Source organism: Thamnophis elegans, chromosome 3, assembly GCF_009769535.1.
Source record: "Thamnophis elegans isolate rThaEle1 chromosome 3, rThaEle1.pri, whole genome shotgun sequence".
Lineage (NCBI taxonomy): Eukaryota > Metazoa > Chordata > Lepidosauria > Squamata > Colubridae > Thamnophis > Thamnophis elegans.
This window is the reverse complement of record NC_045543.1, coordinates 20,235,650-20,260,749: the sequence shown is the minus strand read 5'-3', so window position 1 is coordinate 20,260,749 and position 25,100 is coordinate 20,235,650. Positions and strand designations below refer to the sequence as shown.

The following is a 25,100-nucleotide window of genomic DNA, read 5'->3' as shown; positions in this document are numbered from 1 at the left end:
ACAAATGTAATTTCTAACTTGTAAAATCTCTGGACTAAGGAATTTGAATTAAATCAAGAATATCTGCAGTTACTGCGTCAGGCTTATCACATAGCTACCCTAACAACAGTTTTCCTCAAAGGCATTCTTCCTAAATTGTGCAAAACATGTACAATTTTCCTACTATAAAGCATGTCATGACACATGTTCTTTAATGGAAAGACAACAAGCATTGGCATACGTAAGACGTCTTTTCTTTTAGTATGTCCTTCATGTCGTAAGCTAAATGATCACTGCAATATTTGTAAGGCACAAAGAAATGTTTCCTACCTTAGGAGCTCTGGCATGTTTCCCACATCGAGCATCTTTCACAAAGCTGACATCTAACAGTTCGGATTCCTGCACCTGATATAAAAGGGAGGAAAAAGCCTCATGATTTATACTGTACTATACAAATTGTACAATTACATCAATTCCACTGCATTTCTTTATATTAAATTACCGAAAATCAGCTTGCATGCAGGTTCTTAATAGGCCTAAGAATTGTCTAAGCTCAAAGCAAAGCTACCCGTAATTACAAATAATTATGACTATCCATCAGGCAGTTCAGAGACAAGAGAGTCTGTAATCCAGTTCATGTGGAAGTCACAAAGTGAAGGAAAGGCTGCTCTAAGAAACTGCCATCAAGCCCTCATTCTTACAGAAATGATGTTCTCGAGCACCGTGTTCTCCAGGAGATGCTGAAGTCCTACTGAAAATGTCAGTTGCCTGGATAACAAATTAATTTAAAAAGGGCTTTCAAACATGGCATTGTAATTTGATTTAGAAATGCAACACTAGTCTACTGTGGCAGAGAAAACTAGCTGGGGTATCTCAAGGAGCTGCCTGGATTTCTTATTAGCTCAATAATTTGCCAAAGATCAGAGAAGTTTAATGAGTTCTAGTATTCTTCAACTATTGAATATTGGCAATGTCAACCACTCAGTAGTGGGTTGCTCATCCCGTTCCAACCAGTACGGTTGGAACGGGCCGGTGGCGTCCTCGTGCACGCGTGCAGTTCACGCATGCATCTTAGCGCCTGCGCGATGCTTCAGCTGCTCGCGGAGCATCGTGCAGGCGCTGTATGTGCCATGCGCCTGTGTGGAAGCGCAGAAGCCTTCAAAGATTGGTAAGGAGTGTGGGCGGGTGGGTGGGCCCTTCAGCGTTCCCGGAAATTACTTACTTCCGGGTTCACCGACCAACCGGTCCGCGTGGACCGCCGCGGACCGGTTGAAACCCACCCCTGCAACCACCCTAATAAGTTCTTAGTGAGACTTATTTGCTCTATTCCAAAACAGGTATCTGGGAGAAATAAACTAGTTGGTGGCAAATCCCATCCAACTTCTTGTTTGTATTGTATTGTATTGTATTGTATTGTATTGTATTGTATTGTATTGTATTGTATTGTATTGTATTGTATTGTATTGTATTGTACTTTATTATTTGTAGGCCTGGAGAGAGGTGAGGGTCTGAATCCCTGGGGGGAGTTCATTCCAGAGGGCCGGAGCTGCCACAGGTGGCATTGGCTGGTAGATGGCACCCGGAGGAGGCCAACCCTGTGAGATCTAATGGGTCTGTGGGAGGTAATTGGCAGCAGGCGGTCTCTCATGAAGCATTCCTCCGATTAGGACACATATATTTATTTATAGTATTGACATACTCATTTAATAGGTTATCATCCAGTCAATACAACCAAACCCAGGCAGACTCAACTCAACATTTATTTATTTAATTTGTATAGTAAAAAGTATGTTCAATTATCAATATTGTCCTAAAACTATATCAAGCAATTGTTCAAAGCAGGCTTAAGTTTGAAACTGTTTAGAAAGTGAAGTGGCTGTTTTTTTGTCTTCTTAGCAGGCTTTCTGTGAATCAAGCATACACTCAAAAGGGCTTTGACTATAGATCTTTACTCATTCATATTTATAATGAAACAGATGCTTTATCAGATAACTGGCCTAAACTACAGTATTTAACAGATTTAAAGGTAAAATGCTTTGAATTTAAGTCTGGAAAACAGTTGACAACCAAATGATTATGGAGAGACTCAGTCATCCAGGCCATGGTTGCCCCAAAGTGCTGTTCAAAAGGCAACTGAATTTTCTTGATGAGAATGTTTCGCTTCTTGAATTGAAAAAGCTTCTTGGATGAGAAGCGAAATGTTTTCAAGGAGGGGAAAAAACAAGAAAGCCCCACTGTCATATGAACAGCACATTTGAGAGTTGACAACCAAGGGATCTTCTTAATAACTGGATAGCATGAGCCCCTTTTCATGCATTAGGTAGGAGTGAAATTCTAACAATTTAATACTCTACAAGGCCCTACAAATGCTATATATAACCACTGGATGAAAAGCTGCAAGCCAATTCCTTCTTAGTCAACTGGAATGAATGAACAGATAAGCATGTGTGCATTGCTGAGTTCTGTTAGCGGATGAAGTAATCCACAACATGCAGGCAAACAGTGGTCAAAATTGCTCCAGGCCTCTCTAAAAATGTTCCCCAAAGGTGCCATTTCCTTCTATGTGGTATGATCTTCAACAATAAGAGTGCTGAACACTAAAAACTAGCATGTCAACACTAGGCTAACATTTACCCTGAGTAAGATCGTTTTTAACTCATAAGGGTCTGAAAAATGTCTTAATTTCTAGTTTGCCCTCAAGACGCCTGCAAAAGCGATGATGATCTAAGATCTAAAAATTTAAAATCGATTCAGTCATCTGTAATTTCCATGTACCATCCTGTAAATTACATCCATACTGAATTCACACAATATAAATATTTAATCCACAGCAAAACAAAAAGAAAACATCAGCCGCTGAATAACAAACATGTCAAAACGGAAATTCTGCTGCCCTTTAAGAGAAAATCCCCTTTCCTATCTTCTGCAAAAAAAAATTCTGTTTAGAGTAATTGCTTTCTTTTCCAATTCTTTGTCCTCCTTTGGGTTAACATTTGGGGAGAACTGAGCAAGAAGAGTACAGGTAGCTCTGGACTTATAACCACGATTTCCAGAACATCCACTGCTAAGCAAGGTAGTTGTTAAATGAGTTGTGTCCAATTTGTACAGTTCCATAGTGAGTATCAACCTTCTTCAGCCAACAGCTCTATTTGTGATGGTGAAAGGTTCGTTCTCTAAGCTTGTGGGTTGGTTTCCAAACATTTCGTTACCAGGCTAGGTAACATCTTCAGTGGAGTTTAGTGGAATGTCAGTGTCAATTTTCTTCTGTTTATAAAGGCTTCAGGTGTGGGTGTGTCAAGTGAGGGTCTTGCGATGGGTTAGGTGTCAGTCCTCAGTGAGTATTGTGATGGGTCCTGTGATAAGACGGTTACATGAGGTCAGGGTCATTGGGAAATGAACCGCTGGTGGGAGGGCTGCGTGAGTTGGTTGAGGGTCAATGCTGTCACTGGTTGGCTGTGCAGTTGATTTGGATTCTGAGGGATTCATAGGCTGCAATGTTTGGAAACCAACCCACAAACTCAGAGAAACTCACCCCATCTTACACCTGAGCTACATATATTCGTCATTACTGTAAAGCTCTATTTGTGACAAGGCACGTACAATTCCTACCACTCATTCAATAGAGATGATGGGAATAGTAATCCAATGCATCTGGGGGCAGGGACTGATTGAGGAAAAATTAGATTATGGAAACAAATGTCTCTCCCAAAACAATTACAGACAGTCCTTGTTTAGTGACCATAACTGGACCAGCAACTCAGTTGTCAAGCAAAGTGGTTGCTAAATGAAACTGTAACAGTGCTTGTCTTAGTTCAACTTTCTTTTGCTTTCCAAACCTGTGAAGGTTATAAATCTCAGGATTGAACATAAGCTTACCACAATAATGGTGAATGGTTGTTAAACAAGACAATCACTAAGTGAGGAATATCTATACCACGGGTGTCAAACTCGCTTCGTTACATTGCTGTTTTGTGATATTTCCCCCCTTCACAAAGCTGGGGTGGGCATGGCCAGCAAGTGACACATCTGGCCCGTGGGCCGCCAGTTTGAGACCTCTGATCTATAAGACTTTCTTGTAACTATTGCTGCAATGGACGAATCATTTTTTGTATTGGCTAGTTGAAGGTAGAGTGTTTTGTTTGCTTTGTTCTTGTTTCGTTCTGTGGAGTCTTTGATGCTCTTTGAGTTTGGTTTCATTATCCAACTAGGTAACATCTTTAGTGTTAGTGAATGGGGGGTTTGCTCCACATTTTATTATAGGCATTCATGCAGAAACAATCATTGTTCCTTGGTGGAGATTTGACTACATGCACAGTTCTCCCATTTGCATGCTTTCTCGAGCATTTGACACTCATATGCAGTTCCAAAAGAAGAATGTTCATGGAGATTCTTAGTTATCTAGGTCATGGTTGCCCCAAAGATGGACTTTCTTTTCCCTTGAAGACATTTCACTTCCCATCCAAGAAGCTTCTTCAGTTCTGACTGAATGGTGGAGGATGGAAGGATTTATATTTCCTGCAGTCATCTGGTTGTTAGCACTCAGAGAGAGTTATTGAGGCCACTTAGGAGGTTTATCTGTGACCTCAGGGCCACCTAAATAGTGCAAACGGGTATGGAACCATCTTGGAACTGCTGAAAGGACAGTGCTGTAAGGCCTCAATGACTCTCAGAAAGACTGCTAATGACCAGATGACTGCAAGGAATATAAATCCTTCCACCCGCCACCATTCAGTCAGAACTGAAGAAGCTTCTTGGATGAGAAGTGAAACATCTTCGAGGAAAAATGAAGTCCAAAAGCAGCTTTGGGACTTTCAAAGGAGGAGAATTTATGTAGCTCAGTGTTGAATAAAACTCACACTCACCAGCATGTATGATGTTACCTGGCTGAATAATGAAATGTCTGCTATGTAAGTGTCTTAAGTGACTTAAGTCTAATGAAACAGAGGTGAAAATGAATATTTGGAGAATTATTATCAGAGTACTTATTTAAGAATATATATTTTAAGAGTATTCGTGTGAAAGTGGGCAAAATATTCTGGCAATCATCACGTGGAATTGAAACCAAAACTTCATACATCTAGACTTAGTTGAATTATGAATCTTTTGATGGTGGTGGTGAATAATCTTTCGGTGTTTCCATTTTCCTGTTATTTGTTCTTCTCAGATGCCATGACTTCTTGGATTCCGACGGGCATCTCCCAGGAAGAGCAAGTGAGAATTGCTAGTTGATGTAGCAACATAAATCATATTTTACACAGCTCCCCAGGATTCTTCTATCGCTCTTGCTGGCAGCAGAAGTCAAACTGACAGGATTCAGCAGCATGGATCGGCCCCACTGCATTTTCTAGCATGAGCCAAAATTCTTCACTAATTTGGTTTCTTGCTGCCATTATCTTAGAACAGGTAAAGAAGGTCAATTTCTGACAAACAGCATCTGTCTTCCTTGAACATAAAAAGGCAGCACTCACGACCTGCGTTTCCCCCTCTACTTCCTGTTTGGCAGATTGTTTTGGTTTTAAAACAACAAAGCGATTGATAGAGCATATGCTGCTGCATTCTAAAAATCAACAGAAGCTTTAAAGCCTAATGACGTTTAATTCAACACGCTCCTCAATGGGTCCTCTTGTGGGGCAGAGTGGGCAGCAAAAAAAAAAGAAGTCAACGTGCATTTTGAATGACTCTTGGATGAGAAACCAAATTCTGAGGGACTATAGTAATAGTAACATTTACAAAATCTTCTCCACACCCACACGCTATTAATTTATTAGATTTTTTATCCTGTTTGTATTGCTTTGTTAAGTAACTCAAAGTGGCGAATGTACTTAATATTCCTTCCTCCTATTTTCTCCACAACAACAACCCTGTGAAGTGGGTTGGGCTGAGAGTGAGTGACTGGCCCAAAGTCACCCAGCTGACTTTCATGCCTAAGACTGGGGTAGAATTCATAGTCTCTTGGTTTCTAGACTGGTGCTTTAACTACTACACACTAGTTCTCATGAAAGCCTTAAGGATATGGCAGGGTGCTTTGATGAATTTTCTGCCATTACATTTTTTCCCTTCCCTTCCCTTCCCTTCCTTTCCCTTCCATGTCCTGTCCTGTCCTTTCCTTTCCTTTCTATGGCTACCCATTTTACAAGAAATTACTCTGGGTAGCATAAATCTCTGTTAGTATAATTACTTTTAGGAAATGGTTAAGCCACTGGAGGTTTGTAAAACTTCAAGGGGATACAGAGCCTGGAGGAGGTAAGGAACTTTTTCTAAAAGCAAACTTCCCGTGCAACTAGTGTGTGATCTCGGCTCTAACTCTCAAAACTCTTACAATTTTGTTGTGTTGCTGTCATTTTTCATTCATTCTGTTCTTGGCAGAAGCCAGAGGCGACTGATATCAAATGGAATGGTTTTTCCCTCCCTGCAAGTTAGCTCAGACATATCAAAAAGAAAAGGGCCTTGCTGTTTTTAGATGCTGCTTCCTCATGGCTGGTTTTGGATTGGGGGGGGGGGCATTAATTAACAGTAGGGTTTTAGATTGAAGCCTAAGGGGAAGGGATCAATCTATGGATAATGATACCCGTCAGATCTATCTTTTAAAAAGGATGTGTTTCATAGAATGACAGGTGATAGAAAAGATTCAAAACCACACCATTCGGATTGTTCAGAGGCAATGTAGAAACAAACAGCACTTCCAAAACGAAATCAGCTTCTTCGGGGCAAAAAGTATCCCAACTAAGATGAACTTGCGGAGAGAGCCATTTTGTCTGATTATTAATGGTTCCTTCCATTGGGTGAGGTGCCTGCTGCCTTAAAGGAAACAATGGTATGTTTCATGTCAACAATCTCATCCTTAGATCTCTTCCCGTTCAGCAACTTCAGGCTGGTATCAACCTACCTTGCCTTCCCAAGTTGAGACGGTTAGGTGGCTGCATTTATTGGGCTTCATTCAATTATCTCTAGAACTAGCTGCTCTTTCTGTCTAGGCCCTGCAACCACTTTTAATAACATCTATTTAACACAATCCATACTTAATGCCAAAGACAGAGCTTACTATTCCTACAATTTTTAGGGAGAGAGAAAGCAGTTTCCAAAATAAAAGAACTACAGGAATCTTAAAATTGCTCTTATATAGGCAGGTTGAGTCTTACATTAATATGCTAACATAAATAAATTACTTCTATTTTTATTTACATTTTCCCTGTTTGTCTCTTCTACAAATATTTCTTTTGGTAGAAACCATTATTTCCTACTTTTGTCCTAAACTCTCTCCTTTCTTTTCATGGATCATAAGAATAAGGAATATATTCTAGATAACCTTTTAAAGCAATAATTCATATTTTTATTTTTCTTCAGATTGTTTTAATATAGATGGTATCTTAATTTCATTTTGCATACTTAGGGCTTCTTCTTCATCATCTTCATCTTCATCATCTTCATCTTCTTCCTTCTTCTTCTTCTTCTCCTCCTCCTCCTCCTCCTCCTCCTCCTCCTCCTCCTCCTCCTCCCCCCCCCCCCCCCCCCCTCCTCTTTTACTGCTTCAGGTGTTGAGGGAGATACGAAGCTCTGGCTCTTGCTCTTCTGGCAGCCTTAACCATTGTTAATTCTCTACCTTGTCTTCTTTGACCTTCTTCTCTTTTGGAATATGCCTTGTACAGTATAGAATCCCAAGGCATCCTCTCAAGATGAGCAAACTATTTGCTGTTTTTGTATGCAGTTTAGAATTGGTTCTATGCCAATTGTTTTTCTAATGGTCTCATTTCTGATTTCATTTATTCTGGTCACTCCACTTCAGCTTTTCTCAAACATTTTGTTTCTGTGAGGACTAACTTTCATTTATGTTTTACTGCAAGTGTTCCAGTGGTGGGTTTACTACCGGTTTGGGTGCCCTTTTGTGTGCGCTTGTGTGCACATGTGCAAAAGCGTCCGGACAGGTGGGGGGGAGCCTCCCGCCGCTGCTACTACTGGTTTGGCCAATCTGGGCCGAACTCAGAGCAACCCACCTCTGAAGTGTTCATATTTGGCACTGGTAATTTAGGATGGGGATGACTGGGATGCTTCTTTGTGCTGATTGGTACTGCCTTATCGTGTAGGAGTGGAACTAGCTATCTCATACTTGGTTCGCTTTACGCCATTATATGTTAATCTCTTTGACAATTTTACAATCTTCAGTGAATGTTATTCCTAGATATATGAAGTTTGATACTTGTTTTAGGCTTGTTCCCTCTATTAGTGTGTTTAAGGTATGTTTTTGCCATAACTTCTGTTTTCTCTTTGCTGATTCTCATATTATTGGTCTTGCATTCATGGTTCACGGCTATAAGATATTGTTGCAGTTTCTTAGCTGTACGTGAATGCCTGATCAAAGAATGGTTTGTTGATATTATTTCCATTCTAGGGTTTGACTAAATTCAAAAAAGTACTCAATAAATTCAATTAAAAAACCATTTTAACTTCAATTTCTTTCCATTTCCAGTACTTCCTCTAGGTTTTTAGCTATTTTTGATTCTACTGTACCATGTGCAATATTTTGGTCCTTGGCTATAAGTAAATCCTAAGTACTGTTGTTTCAGAAACAGCGCTTTAGCTGAAGGCATATGTGGAGTATCTTTTCCTTCCTGTGGAGTAATCAAAACAGCAGCTACTCTTTGAAGGAGAAAATCCCAGCTCAAATCATAATGCCCAGGAAGTTCAAACCACAACTCATTTGATTAGGCGCTTGGGGGGGGGGGGACGTCTCAATTGGGGGGAATATGACTTGAATGTGGATCAGGAATTCTCTCGCTTCCTCTCATTGTTCCTGGCAAAGGAGATCTGAGGGGGAAAAAATAGGATGGATCCTAAAGTTCATAAAATATGTACTGCTCTGCCAAAAATGATTGCGTAGATTCCTGCACACAAACATTTTTAATCGAATGGCTATTTTCAGTAACAGTTGATAGGAATTATTGAAGGAAATCCAAATGGGGCACATGTGCCTGGGGAATGAACATTTATTTGTCTACTGATTTCATGCGTTTTGTGATTCAAAATATATGTGGATACTGTTTTTCAAAAAAATAATTGTGTTTCTGCAGAACACTCTGATCAAAATAGCACCTGAGAAATCAAGAAACAGTTGTGTTTTAAAAAGCAGGCTTATGCTTCACCATCTAAGCAAAAGTAAGAGATTTCTAAGTAAATATAGGCCATTCTCATTACGATGGCAATTGGAGTCAGAATTACCAATGCTAAGCAGTGTGGTAATGAACCGTCATGTCTCATGACCACATAGCTTAGAGACCACAATCCAGGCAGATCTGGTTGCTTTATAACCCCAAGACATGCAGAAGTGAAGTTAAGTGAAAAGTGATGGGATTCCCAGGTAAAGAGTCTGGGTTTTTTTGTGTGAGAACTTGAAGTACTACATAATGGGAATAAAGAGGTGCTTCCTTAGAATGCCCAAATAAAAGTAGGGTATCATTGAGCAGTTATATTATTTATTTATAACTATTTTTTTTTTAATCTACTGAAACTCAATTAACATAATTTGAATCACATTTAATTAAGGTGATAGTCCTGGATCCTGTCAATCTCAGTTTTAAAAAATGAAAAACCTTGAAGGAAGTCCAAGGATCTATATGGCCTCAATATAGTTTAGATGTTTCCACTGCAGGAAAATATGGCTTCTAGGGCTGCGCTGCACTTTGGGGGTTTGTAAGTACTTCCTTTTTCAGTGCCACACAATCCTGGAAAAATATGTGCTTCCTTTTGTGCATCTTGTTCCATCTTTGATGATAGGGGGAGAAATTTTAGCCCCCTCAGAGAGGGCCCGCAATCTGGGCGTCCTCCTGGATACGCGGCTTAGTTTAGAAGAACACCTGATGGCCCTGACCGGGGGGGGGGGGGGGGGCTTTTACCAGGTTCGCCTGGTACGTCAGTTGCGCCCCTTCCTGGATCGGGATGCTCTGTGCACAGTCACCCATGCCCTCGTCCTTTCTCGCCTGGACTACTGTAATGCTCTCTACATGGGGCTGCCCTTGAAGAGCACCCGGAGGCTTCAACTGCTCCAGAATGTGGCTGCGCATGTTATCATGGGGGCACCTAGGTGCTCCCATGTTGCATCCCTTTTAGGCGGCCTGCACTGGTTGCCGGTTGTCTTCCGGGTACAATTCAAGGTACTAATTATGACCTTAAAAGCGCTCCATGGCTTAGGCCCAGGATACCTGCGAGACTACCTACTGCCACCGGTAACCTCCCACCGTCCAGTGTGATCCCACAGAGTTGGCCTCCTCAGAGTGCCATCGGCCAGACAGTGTCGGCTAGCGACCCCCAGGGGGAGAGCCTTCTCTGTGGGAGCGCCTTCCCTCTGGAATGAGCTGCCCCCAGAGCTTCGTATAATCCTCGACCTCCAGTCCTTCTGACACGCCCTAAAAAATTGGCTTTTCCAGCAAGCCTGCCTGACCTGAACAAAACAAAATAAATTATTGATTATTGTTAATTTTAATTGATTTTTTTTAAAAAAATGTTATTGTTAATCTTAATTGAGTTTGTTTTGGATATTCTATTTAATTTTTTTAACTTCTGTAATATGTGTTTTTTTTTAATGTTGTATGCCGCCCTGAGTCCTTGGGAGAAGGGCGACATATAAATCCAATAAACCAAACCAAACCAAACCTTTTAAGTGCTGTAGACCAATGTTACATTTGTGCTCTTGAGCATTCCAAAGCAATGGCACATTTGTAGTGAGTTCCCTCTTTTAGAAGTATGTCAGTATGAAACATCAAATGCAATCTTTTTCTCCTACAATCTTAGAACTGAAGCTCCTTTGATTTGCCAGTGTTTTAGAGCTTATTTTCTGGATTGGCATTGGCTATGAAACAATTAAATCTATTGAGATAAATGTATTTTATACACCTACCTGAACAATCCTAAGTACTCGAGGACTTAATAACCTTGTCTTCCCACATTATGTCAAATAAGAAAGGTGGACAGGTATACAGCAAAGAATAAAAAAGCAATTCAGATTTTTTTAAATAACAAATCATTAAACACAAGGTGGTGACCGCTATTAACGGCATTCATTTCATAAATGCCCTGTTTCAGATCTCAGCTTTTGCTGCAGCTTTCCAATCTTCAGCCTACAGACATTTTTTAATTCCTATTTTTCATCCTATGCCTATTTAGCACTCCCTCCCACGCATGTAGCAGAATGCTGTACGTTGGCTGTTTATAGAGAATTATACGGTAAAAGTTAAAATTCCATTCCTAAAGTATATAAGATGCCATTCAAAGGAACTTTAATCCAGAGCATAATAATGCATGCTTATAAATCATGAGCCACTTTTTAAAATTGTCTGCTCAACCTCTAAATAGTGGAGGATAATTTCTCATTCTTTGCAACTTTGTGTTTTTTAAGTTTCCCTTTCTTGAACTCCCAAGGCACTCCGTGAAATTGTGTCATGTCACTTGAGAAAATGGCACTTGGAGATGAAGATAATCATCCTGTGGCAATATTAAGAGTGGAATTGCCTCAAAATATTCCATACATCCCCTACCATACCTTCTTTATTATAAGGAATTATACCCCTCAGTTAATAAGCATAATTGATTTCCTACATGACTGTGTGGTAAGCAAGCTGCACCGTCAAGAACAGGTTCCTGGGCAAACTAACATAAATGGAACATGCTCCAAATTTTTTTACTTCTAACTAAGCATGTTAATGAATTTGAAAGAATGCATTTTTTTTCTAACTGCTTTCCACTCAGAATAATTTTCTAGGGAAATTAATAGAATATACTGCAAGAAAGTAAAACATGTAATATTAATAAGGTTTAGGCACAAGTGTGCTAGAAATAACTATGCAATCTCCAAGAGAGTCTGTTCAAATAGCGCAGTCTCAATCAAACAATAGTGATAGAAAATATCAAATGGTTCCTTCAATTTGACAAAATGTGAATCATCCCATTCAAGTAGATCCACAAAGCACCAAATCATAGCACTTTACAGATTTGATGGTTTTGCTGAGGTTTCTGCGATAATTACAAGTTCATCTCCATGTAGGAGAGGTTGATGGCCCTTTGATATAAGTAGAAGACCAATGAAAATCACTATCACATTAAATTCTCTGTCTAAAAAACTTTTTAGGAGTGGCAATCCAAAGGCTTTTTGACCATTTCTCAGCTCTCAAAACATTTTAATTTGGTTAGCCATAAACCTTAATTTTATTCTCATGGGTTAATAGGACAATACAATTCTGTGCTAGTTCTGCTAACACAACTGGAAGTTTAATTCGAGTTTTATCTGAGTAAGCACTCCTGGATCAAATCTTACATTTACATTCCACTGACATTTGGATCAAGGTTAAATTTTATAAAAATCAATGAGCTTCTGGTAATACTTATAAAAGTTGCCCTAAATGTATACTGCCTTTAATAATAAAACGTGACAAGGCGAGTAATGTTATTTGTTCATCTTTCCCTATGTCCAACCTCTTTCATTATTATTCCTTCATATTGATAATGGCATCTAGTTTGACTTGAGATCACCCTTGATTATATGACTGCATCACTGAATATCATAATCTTAAATCACAGGGCCACGAGCTGCCATTGTCCCCTAATTATGATGCTACCTAAGGCTAGAATATGTCATGCCGCTTTTTTAGATCTTTATATTTTTAATATACATAACGAGCAAGGAGTGTTGGATGATAATTGCTAAGTTGCTATTTAACCTCATTAGGATGTTGCAGAATTGTGCCATCTGATACATTCTAAAAGTGACACCTTCTAGGCTCGTTATTCTATAAATATGCCAGAGATTGTGGGTGTGCCTGACTCTTTTATGCATAAAAAGTAAAGGTTCCCCCGCATTTGCATGCTAGTCGTTTCCAGCTCTAGGAGGAGTGCTCATCTCTATTTCTAAGCCGAAGAGCCAGCACTGTCCGAAGATGTCTCCATGGTCATGTGGCTGGCATGACTAAATGCTGAAGGTACCTTCCCACCAAAGTGGTCCCTTTTTTTTCTACTTGCATTTTTACGTGCTTTTGAACTGCTAGGTTGGCAGAAGCTGGGACAAGTAACGGGAACTCACTCCATTATGCGGCACTAGGGATTCGAACCGCTGAACTGCTGACCTTCTGATCGATAAGCTCAGCATCTTAGCCACTGAGCCACCATGTCCCTTTTATGCATATGATGGTACTAAGTCATTGATTTTAGAATATACTTCTTGGGTAATAGTGTGCTGGGACTTGCACTTCTGAATAACATGCACAATGGGTGGTTTTTTACACTTCTGAGTGAAGAAGCTCTTTTACTGCATTTGATTTGTGTCCAGAAAACTTTTCCTGCCAGAGAGTTGTTTTGTCTCAACTTAACAATGAGGAACTTCTCATTGTTTTTCTCAAAAGCATAAAATGTCTGCTTCAAAGATCTGAGGAATTTATCATAGCTAGACAGGAAGTACTGTGTACAGTGGAAATAGCTCTCCCGAGTTCAGTTTAAGATTTCTTAGGAAATTCTGAAGCTTGCTTTTATCTAATTCAGGTTTTGGGCCTGTTGCTGCCCTTGCTTTGTTATAAGCATGGCATCATTGCCAGACACTGCAGTACTTTCAAAACAAGTCCCAATGTATTGACACCTCATCTCAAGAAAGAGAAATTGTTTTGGCAGTTCTACTTCCAGGAGGTAATTGCTAGGGGATAAAAGTGCTTCATTGTTAGCCAAATATGAGATGGAAATTTTGAAAAACAAATAATCAGACGCTCTTCTAGAAGCAGCTTCAGTCTCAAACCATTTTTTAAAGTCCTGGAAAAGAAAGAGCGCTCTTGATGCAAATAAGATGATGGATGAACAAACCAAATGCTATACAGTTCTCTGGCACCAGGTGTAATTACATTGGACGCTATGAAATAGGCAGGATGCCCTCAGCCGATGCTCTGCATATGCCATCTATTTACAAGGAATGGTTATTTGCTATACACCTTTGTTGCTGAGCCTATTTTTCAAAAGGGTCATAAACTACAGTCATAACAACAGCACACATATGCATGTACATGTGAAGTGCAGAATATTTTTCACTTGCTCCGTGTATAAGATCAATTCAATCATTACCAAATGCTATTATATAAACATACAGGGGAAAATAAATGTGCATTCTATCATTTTATTTTATAGTAGACTTTGCAGATACAATATACTATTAATTAAAAGGATGATTAGTTCATACTGGAAAGTGTTTATGAGTACAATAAACCTGATTTGTGGCAAATGTTGGTTTTTATCAAACCACAAAGCAGTTTTTATAGGAGCCTTATTTTCCACTTATTTGAAGGACCCTATATACAGTATCTCATAATCTAACATAATTAGGGAGCATATATTTCCATGCATGCTCTCACAACTATCCAAACCTATGGCTGTAAGGACATACATGATTTTTTTTAATCTTAGCCAATCAGTACAATACTGAGTAGATATACAGTTAGCTGTAAGGAAATGTCACCAAAGTTAGCCAGGATTCATAGCCACTCCTTTTATCCACTATGCATAGCAATGACAATCAATGTACATTCATCTCATATGGACATCCTCATGGAATTCTTGAGCATTAAATAATTAAGATGCCAAAAATCATGAAGAAAAACACCCCATCAGGTCCCCTCTTTTTTATCCTTATGTGAGAATACAACTTGCAAACAACATTGTTAAGAACTAAGATTCAGGTTGGTCCAGTGGTTAAGGCACCAGGCTAGAAAGCAGGAAACTCAGAGTTCAAGTCCCGCCTTAGCCACGAAAGCCAACTAGGTGACTTTGGGCCAGTCACTCTTTCTCAGCCCAACCTACATTACAGGCTGGTGGTTTGTGGGATTAAATAGAAGGAGGTACAAATAACATATTGTACAAATAACGAAGGTGGAAAGCAAGAAAGTATCAGTTCAATAATCCAGAACTAAGCAGTGTGTGAAAAGAAAACAAAAGAATCAGTTCAATAACCCCAATCTAAATGGTATATGGGAGGGTGAATATGGAGTTGTTTTGACAAAACCTTCCAGCTTCTTTTTTATAGGAACTCAAGTAGCATATATGAAAACACTGCATTATCTTTTTACTTGCTGTTAAGTAACATGCTTTACCCCTAACCTTAAACAAGGACCATACTGCTTGGCACAAGAGAGATTTGTGCCCTCTAAGAAAAAGTGACAGGAGTCTATTACACATAAAGGATACTATTACTTTTTTATTCCTTCCACCTACCGTATTTTTCGGAGTATAAGACGCACTGCAGTATAAGACGCACCAAGGTTTTGAAGAGGCAAATTTAAAAAAAGTAGGTAGGTAGATAGAGGGAGAGAGAAGGAGAGAAATACAGTAGGTAGGTAGGGAGAGAGAGAGAGAGAGTAGTTAGGTAGGTATGTAGATAAAGGGATAGAGAGAGAAATAGAGATAGAGAAATACAGTAGGTAGGTAGGTAGAGAGAGTAGGTAGGTTGGTAGGTAGAGAGATAGAGAGATAGAGATAGATAGATAGATAGATAGATAGAGAGAGAGAGAGAGAGAGAGAGAGAGAGAGAGAGAGAGAGAGAGAGAGAGAGAAATACGGTAGATAGGTAGGTGTTTCTGCTGGCACAGCACTTGATCAATGTAATTCTCATCAATCAGTTAAAGAGCTTTCCAAAAGGGGGAGAAGTTTTTGGACTCTGCAAACCTCGCAGAAACAGCCCCCCCCTTTTTAAAAAAAGGCATGAATAGCCTTGGGGGGCTTGCAGAGTGCTCCTGGGGAAATGGAGAGGACAAAAATGAGAAAAAATGGCCCATTTTTCATGAAAATGGGCCCGCTTTTTGTCAAAAAATTGCATGGATGCCCTTATAGAGGCTTAGAGAGTGCTGCTGGGGACTGGTGGGGGGGGGGTAAAAAACAGCCCGGTTTTTGCTCATTTCTGCCCTCCCCAGCCCCCAGGAATTCTCTGAAAGCCTCCATAAGGATATGCATGGCCATTTTGGTGAAGGGGCAGGGCTTCAGGAGGCAAAAAATGCTGCATTCAGTGTATAAGACGCACCCAAATTTTCAGCCTCTTTTTTGAGGAAAAAGGGTGTGTCTTATACTCTGAAAAATATGGTAATGAAATATTGAAAATAAATTATCCAAAATTATGTAAAACATGTTCTTTAGTGATGGGAAACTCTCAGAAAACAGGGTGAAACTGGACTAAATCTAGTGTGAGGAATAAGTTGGTGAAAGAAAGACAGAGTTTGAAAATAGGCAAGCCCGGAATGGTGAATCATCCCTATGAGACAGCTGGGAAATGGCTTAAAGCATTGCCATCTGCTCCATTCTAAGACCGTTTCCCTTCTGATCATGTGATCCAGCCAAAGTTTTTGCAACGCCCAGAATTCCACAATGTGCACGCACACAGTGTGGCTGGTGCTATCAAAAGTGTTGGAAGAATCCCAGAAGCAATCCTTTTAATGCTTCCCTATCCTGTTTCAATTAAAAATAAAAATGCCAGGAAATAGCAGGTTATTACTTGTTGTTCGTGTTTTGAATAAAAGCCAAGTTTCAAATGGCTTTACTCTGAATGGCAACCCTGAAGTTTGCAAAACAAATGCATAATATCAAGCAATATGGTAAAAGCCAAAACTCAGAATCTTTTGTTCAAGCAATTAATTATTTAGCAACAGGAAAAAAAACCTGATTATTGGAGCTATTAATAATTGTCAGATAAGAAATGCATAGGTACATCTTATTTGTCCACTGTTTTTTAAGTAATGAAAGCTCCCTACTGAATAAATAGTCATGCCAAAGAGCCATGGTGGCGCAGTGGTTAGCAGTATTGCAGGCTAATTATACCGACTGCCAGGAGTTTGATTCTCACCGGCTCAAGACTGACTCATCCTTCCATCCTTCCAAGGTCGGTAAAATGTGGACCCAGATTGTTGAGGACAACATGCTGACTCTCTAAATTGCTTAGAGAGGGCTATAAAGCACTGTGAAGCTGTATATAAGTTTAAGTGCTAATGCTATTGCTATATTCTTTTGTCTTTTGAAGTTCTACCAGTAAAGGAAACAATGCACAAATTTTGGAAATTGTGGAATGGTAACTAAATTGCTTGTTATTTAATTTAAAGGAATGATTCTTTTCTTACTATGATACAACGCTCAAAGGATTTAGCATCCCATCACCTAAAATGACTTGGCTGGGTAGGATGGGGGTATGCATACACTGAATTTTTATTCTATTTCATTGAGATATGTCTTTGAATACAGGGTTTTTTATACAAAATGAAGAAAAAAGCAGGATGCCCTCATGAACATTCAGATGAAAGTGCATGAGATGAAAAATATCTGTTTTGATTTGGGATTTTTATGATAGTTTTGTTCTAGGATAACCAACATGTATCAGTGCTAGTGGTACTTCAAAAAAGTCCATCTTTTAAAGTACAGGAAATGTATTCTTAAAGAACAGCAATATGTTTCCAATGGAACAAAATATAACAGCAAAAATATTTTTAAGAATAGAATTAGAAATCTCATCAAAGTTATAATTTGGGAGAATAAAACGGCCTTTGTGGTCAAGAAAAGTGTTCAAAATACTTTGATTAATTAGTATAACATATCAGTTATAAAGTAAAATGCATGGTGAAAAAATGCTGACAATATCAAATTGTCAGATTATGAAAGCTCCTTCTATCCTAAACATATTTGACATTAGTGTAAAACAGCATTAAAATATCAATGAGCCATTGCAGAAAACTACAAATCAGTTCATATTACAAGATTTCCAGTAACTTCAGGAATTCCTGTTAGTATGAATATAACACAAGCGATGGTAATTTCATAACTGCTGCTGGAGTAACAGAGAAAAAAAATTAACCAGTATAATTGTTCAGAGAATGAGTGTATGTTGTCTACTGAGGATGCATTCCAACTTCTCCTAACATAAACAGTAAAGAATTGTCCACAAATATGTCATCCAAATTCATAAAGGCTTTGAACTGTGAAGAACTGGGAACTCTGAATGCTGCCCCCATTCCTATCCACAACTCTTTCCATCCTTCCGACCAGGACATCTGAGCTCTTATCAAAGCTAAATCATCTCTTTGCTTTAGCATGGAAGTCAAAATGATGAAGAGGTAGGGCAAAGTCGCTTGAGAGAAAGTGAAAAGCTTCTTGGGTCTAGAGATTGAAAACAAAGCATAAACCATTTCAAAGCTTGCCTTTTGACACAACAGAGACAGTAAAGAGGACTTACTTCTCTCTTCCACTGGGAAGAAATCAGAGAAGAAATGCAATTTAGGTGAAAAGAGGCAACCCAATCTAGCTGTGACAGACACGGGAAGGGAAATGTTTCAAAGAGATTCTACCTTATTTAATTCACTGTATAAGATTAGCTAGGAATTTATTCTTGCAGTGTTCATTATTGTGTTTTTATACCAAGCTAGCACACACACAAAAAATGCCTTTCTGGAAAGCTGTTGCTTTCTTGTTTCTTTGGTTTGTCAACTATCTGGTGCTTGATATCTACTACCTCAAGCAGACTGATGAAAAGAAGCCTCATCAGTCAGTGGCTTGCTGTACATCAGGCCTTGCTTCCAGGCTTTAGAAGAAGGGGGAAATATTCAACTTTTAGAAACGGCCAAAATATCCTAGAGAAAATGTTGTCTATTAACTCTCCAGTGAACTGTATCTCAGAGGCATCATCTCTTGAGAGCTATCTATCTGGCACCTTCAGGCAGGACTAAACTACTTTCAAAAGAGCTGTGAAATCCATTTGTCACTTGTCAAGGTTAAAAGCTCAACATACACAGAGCACACTGAAATCCATTCTAGGGCTGCAGTTTCCATAGCAGCAGTTAAAAGTACTGGCAAGCGTTTATTATTTACAAGTAGGATTTACTAAGTTCAGGTCAAAGGCAAGTCCATTCTTGGGTTTCCTTCCTGAAAGTAACTGAAAAGACCCCCTTAAGATTCTGCATTCATGCAAACATGCTTCCTCCACATTAATTAGCATGCTAACTAGTTCGTTCTGAGCTATCTGCTGGGAAAGATTGCATTTGCACATGCAGAATGCATCAACTTAAAAAAAGGATAGTTCAATTTCTGGGTACCATTCCAAAAATGTGAATAAGAACCTGGAGAATTCTTGACAATTGAGAAGCTGGCTGGGGAATTCAAACCCCGCACATCTGTAAAGTGACTAGCTTAAGGAAGACTGGGCAATGCCTTCCAGTTCTATCTTTATACAATTTGAGCAGTAAAATATATATTTTCTTTTCAAACTATAAAAAATAGAAGATGAAGAGAAGTAGAATGATTCTCTTGTTTTTTGTACAGCAAAACATGAAGTGGAAGGGATTAAAAAGTATCAGTACTGTTAGTTTCTTATTATTCTCAGAAGGGTCTCTTCATCTTCAACACTGGAAAGCTTTTTCAGAGACCTTGAAGAGGGAATAAACATAGCTGAGAATAGAGTTGTTCCAAAATGCTTTGATTACTTTTATACAAATTTATGTTTTGTTGCCGCCCCATATTCTAATCTGCTGTCCTGTATCCCAAATATGCCACTAGACCAGAAGATGTGAAAGTGTGGTTGAGTCTGTGCTTGTTTTACCCCGGTTGCAGTTCATATGTGTGCTGCTGTTTTTTTTTTAATATGCTGTTTTTAATTGTTAGCCACACAGAGTAATGAACTTGAGTTGGACAGCCTTATAAATTGAAATAAACGATATATCCAAGCAGTAGTGTATTCTTTCATTTGAATTTGACACATCGCTTCTTTAAGTTCTCCTATTTATAAATGCTACCTTTGGAAACTTGAGAGAAATATTCTGTGGCATACCGTGTATGTTATCCCACGGCCAAGTTTATCAAACTATTTCAGAACATCAGTTCCAAGATAGGGCAAACTAAACAAATGTGTCTAAAACTTTAGCATTCTTTTTTTCAGCTCCTTTTTCCACCTCATGGTTAGGAAGGGCATAAAGAATCCCATGTTTTCCTTCTGCAAGTAAACTAATTTCCTCCTTGCCTGCCTATTTTCTAAGTGTGATATAATATTAATGTACAATGATACTTCCAGTCTATCTGCTCAAAGGATTGCATTAGACCAGTTCTTACTCAACTCATCTCACTGGACACTGAAAAATCACTGTGGGGACAGATTAGGGGAGGGCATGCACTATGTGCCACATTAAATTAAATTAAATTAAATTGAATAGAAGATAGAGGATAACTGTACAGTATAAATATATACATTTTAATTAATCACATCTTTTTCCCATTCTTCCATCCAACCTAGGGTTATTTACAGTGTCAAATCCAAGCAATGATTGGATCTTCACAACAGCCCACTGAGGTTTATGGTTTCCCCAATTAAAACTTAGCATTGATCTCTACATCATTCTGGTGCCTTCATGCTAGAAAACTGAGGAAACAAAGAAAAGTCAGTAACACAATGACACATGATTTCATCCGATCAGATATCATCTTATTAGTTTTGAAGGAAAAACAAAAACTTAAAACACTGCAAAGGGGGAAAATGGATGTCTCCCAACCCATAGTTTCAGTCTTAAATGACTAATATGACTGACAAAGAGAAATGAGATTTATTTGTCTATTAAGCTCTGATTCAATTTCAAATATTATCCTAACATGGCTGTGATATTACATCTTTGGACTTTGTCCATAAATTATTTACCTCCACCAGAACACTTAAAATGCAAAACCCAACAAAATTCCTTTTTCTCCTTTCACTATCAAAGTTTGCATACCAGCTAAAAGATAAACAGAAAAGCATTAAGTGTTTTACACAGGATTGTATGCTTTTAATTGTCAAACAAATATTTCTAAGGTCAGCATTTGGTAGCATTTTGCATTTAAGAACTAGAGATTGAGAAAACCAGGTGATGGCCCTGAAAGACAGAATGCTGCAAATTAGATTGGAGTACAATACTTAAATCTCCATAGTAAATAGGTGGGTTTATTCAGATACAATTGTTAAAGCTCAACACTTTGTTGAGAGAATACGAAGTACAGGATCTCACTGCAAATCTCAAGTTTTCCATCAATAAGGAGAAGCTATTTTCAATATCTTCTTCTTTCAATAATGCTTTTGCAACCTACATCTTAACCCACAATTCCAGTGTCGATGCGCAATTCTACCGTGCTGACTGATAAGAAGAAGAAAAAAAAATCCTTTCATCAAGCATTAATTAGAGGCTGTTCATATAATCTACTTGTCTTGGAAGGATGTTAGAAACAACATTGCAAAAAAGAGAACTACATATGCTGATGTGGGATAATTTTTGTTACTATTATTCTAGAAGGTAGGCACCAACATTTGATGACCTAGATGGAGACCCCCACACCAAATCTTCAAACGCTTCCTGGTCCTCAATCAACATGAAAGGAGACTGCACAGTTGTGTAGTCCCTCTTGTATATGATATATATATATATATATATATATATATATATATATATATATATATATATATATATATATATATATATATATACACATACATACATACATACATACATACATACACACACATACATATACATACATACATATATTCATATTCAGTATATTGACTTATTCAGTATTTCAGGTACACATAGCATTCCACAGTGTTCAATACATTTTATAGACTATTCTGTAAAAGCAAATATTAGCCCTGAAAATAGGTTAAATCAGTTGAGATTGGGCCATGCACAAAACTATATGATTGTCTGACTTAATATGGGGCACAAAAAAGGGGAAGGACCCCTTTGCTCTGTACATTTTATTTGGGTATCGAGATATAACTTATAAGTGCCAAACGAACTGCAATTTGACTACCCAACGATTCACATCCAAAATGCAGTCACTAACAGCAAAAGTACTATGCCAATCAGGAGCCATCCAGACAAAATTAGAACTGCTGTCTCTTCAGCACAGAACTTCTTCAAGCTGTAAATTGCATGGTCCTAACTTCAGCTTCTCAGAGAAATAAGATCTCAATATCCTTCATTTAATGTACCTAATATCTCCTTCATCAGTTTTCATATAACTACATAATGCAGACTGTTTTATTTTTAATGCAGTCAGGTATAACACACAGTAAATTACCCAGCATTATATGCATCAAAAATCAAACAAACCAAGTGTGTATCTCCATAAACTAGCAGAAGCACCTTAATTTTTCATCTGCATATCTGGCTCCTAATAATTAGATTCTAGTAGCCAGTTTTTCCTACTTTCTTTTTCTAGCACAGTAATTCTCCCAATACAATTACTTTTCCTCCATTAACTAAGTTCCAAAGCTAGACCGCAACAACTTCAATGCTTAATTCTTTACCTAACACAAATATTGAAGTCTTTCACTGTGAAAGTGTTACATTTAAGAGTGCACAAACTGCTAACACTATAAAAATATTTTGCTCTTGACTCCAAACAGCTTCCCCAATCCATGAGCATCAACTATCGACTATCAACACATCAACTATTAATGCCACAATGTGAAGACTTACAAAAGTTTTCTAGAATTAAATTGCACACAAGTTTCAAATGCAAGATTACTTGGCGAACTGTGTCACTAAGATCAAAACAAACTATTTACAACTGCTAATCTTGATGGGCCAAGGAACTATCAAAATGTGGTTGACTAAGAGTTTCTTTCAAGAAGTGAATTACATAATCAAAGTGCTATAGAAATAGCAAACCCACTACAGGTATCTAGGCTAATAAATCTATGAACAAGATATTTGCCTTTTGGATACCACAGTTTTACTGATGTGACGAATATTGCAATTGATTTTCTTTCAAATATAAGAAAATGGTTACATTTCAGCCTGCATCAAGCACACTCACATCTATATTACAGTTTCTTTAGGTAGTAAGACAGTTGAGCATACAATTCTAAATGTTATCAATTTCAAATATACTGCCATGACCATGCCAATTTTGCTAATGTCCATGCTTCATCTTCTGAACACATCTGTTTAATTTGTTTAGTAGTGGGGAATTTTTGGAGGGTAAGGGGTGTTTGGGTATTGGCATGTGTATTGGGCCTGGTCTCTGGGTGTTATGTGATTTTCGTTGTATAGGTATACTGTGTATATATGTACAATGACAATAAACTGAATCTAATCTAAAATATTTTAACTTCCTTCTAAGCCTCACAGAACTAGTTATTCTCAGTGTTATGGTGTAGATCATTCATCAACCTTGTGTTGTGAGACACAGAAAAACTCGGGAGCATCTGCCCAAACAATACATTAAAGGTCAGTGAAACTAAGTATTGTCACATTATGTTTAATTAAAGAATTTGCTTCTAAAATATATAAGACACTGTTGACTGAAATGGTTTTCAAAGGTGATAAGATACATTGACAGGCAATTGAGCGATAATGGTTCAATACTTTCTATATTCACTTGTCTCAGAAGACATTGTCTGACATGTACATGAGACACATTAAAACACCAAGTAGACTGATGCTGCTAATAGCGCATATTTTTCGTTAAAACATTGTTTTTGTTAAAATGATTACTTTTATGGTAACAGTTATAATAAGAAGTCTGAATGTGCTTCTCCTTTCTTCCCTTTATCTTTTTGTGAACTACCTGAGTGGTTTATCTGAGACCTTTTCTCAACTTATTTGATCCACGGTGGCACAATGGTTAGAGTGCAGTACTACTGGATACTTCTGCTGACTGCTGGCGGCCTGCAGTACTACTGGATACTTCTGCTGACTGCTGGCGGACCCAGATTGTTGGGGGCAATATGCTAACTCTGTAAACTGCTTAGAGAGAGCTGAAATGCATTGTAAGGCGGTATATATGTCTAAGTGCTATTGCTATTTTCTTGGCCTGAGCTCATGCTTCTCTTATTTGACTACTGCCTTGTAGCAGCTGTTCCTCCTGTCATTCAAGGCCATTCCTTATGTCCACTAAAGCAACCCTATGTTATTACTTAGATAAAACTGACTTAAAAGAAGACCTTTTTTTATTTTTTACCTACTGGAAATAACTATTCTACTTCTTCTTCTCTTCTAAATTAAAAAAGAAACATTGAAACATTTATTAAATATTATGGGTGATGTGCAACAGTCACATATTTTAATAACAATGTGAAAAACAGGAATAGTGAAGTGTTCAAGTAAATAGAGTTATGATATTTACCCCATTGAAGGACAATGTAAGGTAGGTATTAGTGCAACCTCAGGAGATAACTAATATGTGATCATGTGTACGCACCATTCACGTAATTTTGAACAGGATTCTTCTAATTGTGAAATTGTGATGTGCCAAAATTGAGCTTCTGAATGCCAATTTATTTTCTCTGCTGAACTAACAAACATTGATTCAGGTTGATTGTTTTCCTGATGTGTCAGGTTTACTTAAATGATCAATCATGCTCAAGAATGGATATTTCAGACAAATGCTGCTGAGCAGGGAAAAAGGGAACGATCTTTATTCCTCCTTCTAAAGATTTTTTTTTTGCTAAATAAAGATGTTCTCCAGCAAATAAATTATTTCTTTTTTTTTTTAAAGATGTACTACTTCATGGTATATTCTGAGTACCATTTGTGGTACCTTAGCTCTGAACAATAGAGAGGCCATAGCAGGAATCCGTTCGGTAGTGGCCAATAACTTGATCCATGAGGCAGTGTCATCAGGATTACAGCGAACTCTGTGACCTTCTTCCTATAATATACTTAGCGCAGTCAACCATTCCCAGGTACAACTCCTTATCAGGGGTACTAGCAGAAGGCAAGCATAGCAACTGAGCCAAACCCATTATTTGTGGAATACAAAGCTTCAAACTACTTTGCCAAGTACCAAGTCCTTATGCCAGAAATCATAAAGTTTTATGATTTCACTAGTTCCTTTCCCATTGACCAGTCAAAATTTGTGGTACCCATGACCACAACAGTGGCACCTCTGTAATGGAGGGGCTTTTCTTTTCAGCATTCTGAGTTTTGGAGGATGGGGGTGAGGAGAGAGATATTTGATCAGGTAAAGGTGTTTCCATGATATGACTATCTGGATACAGTTAAAGCTCGGTGTGACTGAAGCTGCCATAAATTGAACATTTCCCAGGCTTCGGTTGATAGATCAGTGAACTTTTTTGGTATTCCTACAACATATAACCTTCCTTTTCATTG

General features: G+C 38.3%; 1 protein-coding gene across 1 annotated transcript in view; it reads right to left on the bottom strand.

The window, feature by feature from the left end:
• Positions 1-25,100, bottom strand: part of LOC116505665 (1-phosphatidylinositol 4,5-bisphosphate phosphodiesterase beta-1-like) — a 286,253-nt gene that overhangs the window by 130,275 nt on the left and 130,878 nt on the right. Inside the window, exon 3 of the mRNA XM_032213011.1 lies at positions 310-384. Within this exon, the coding sequence (XP_032068902.1) occupies positions 310-384 (75 nt within the window). The remainder of the gene's footprint in view (positions 1-309; positions 385-25,100) is intronic.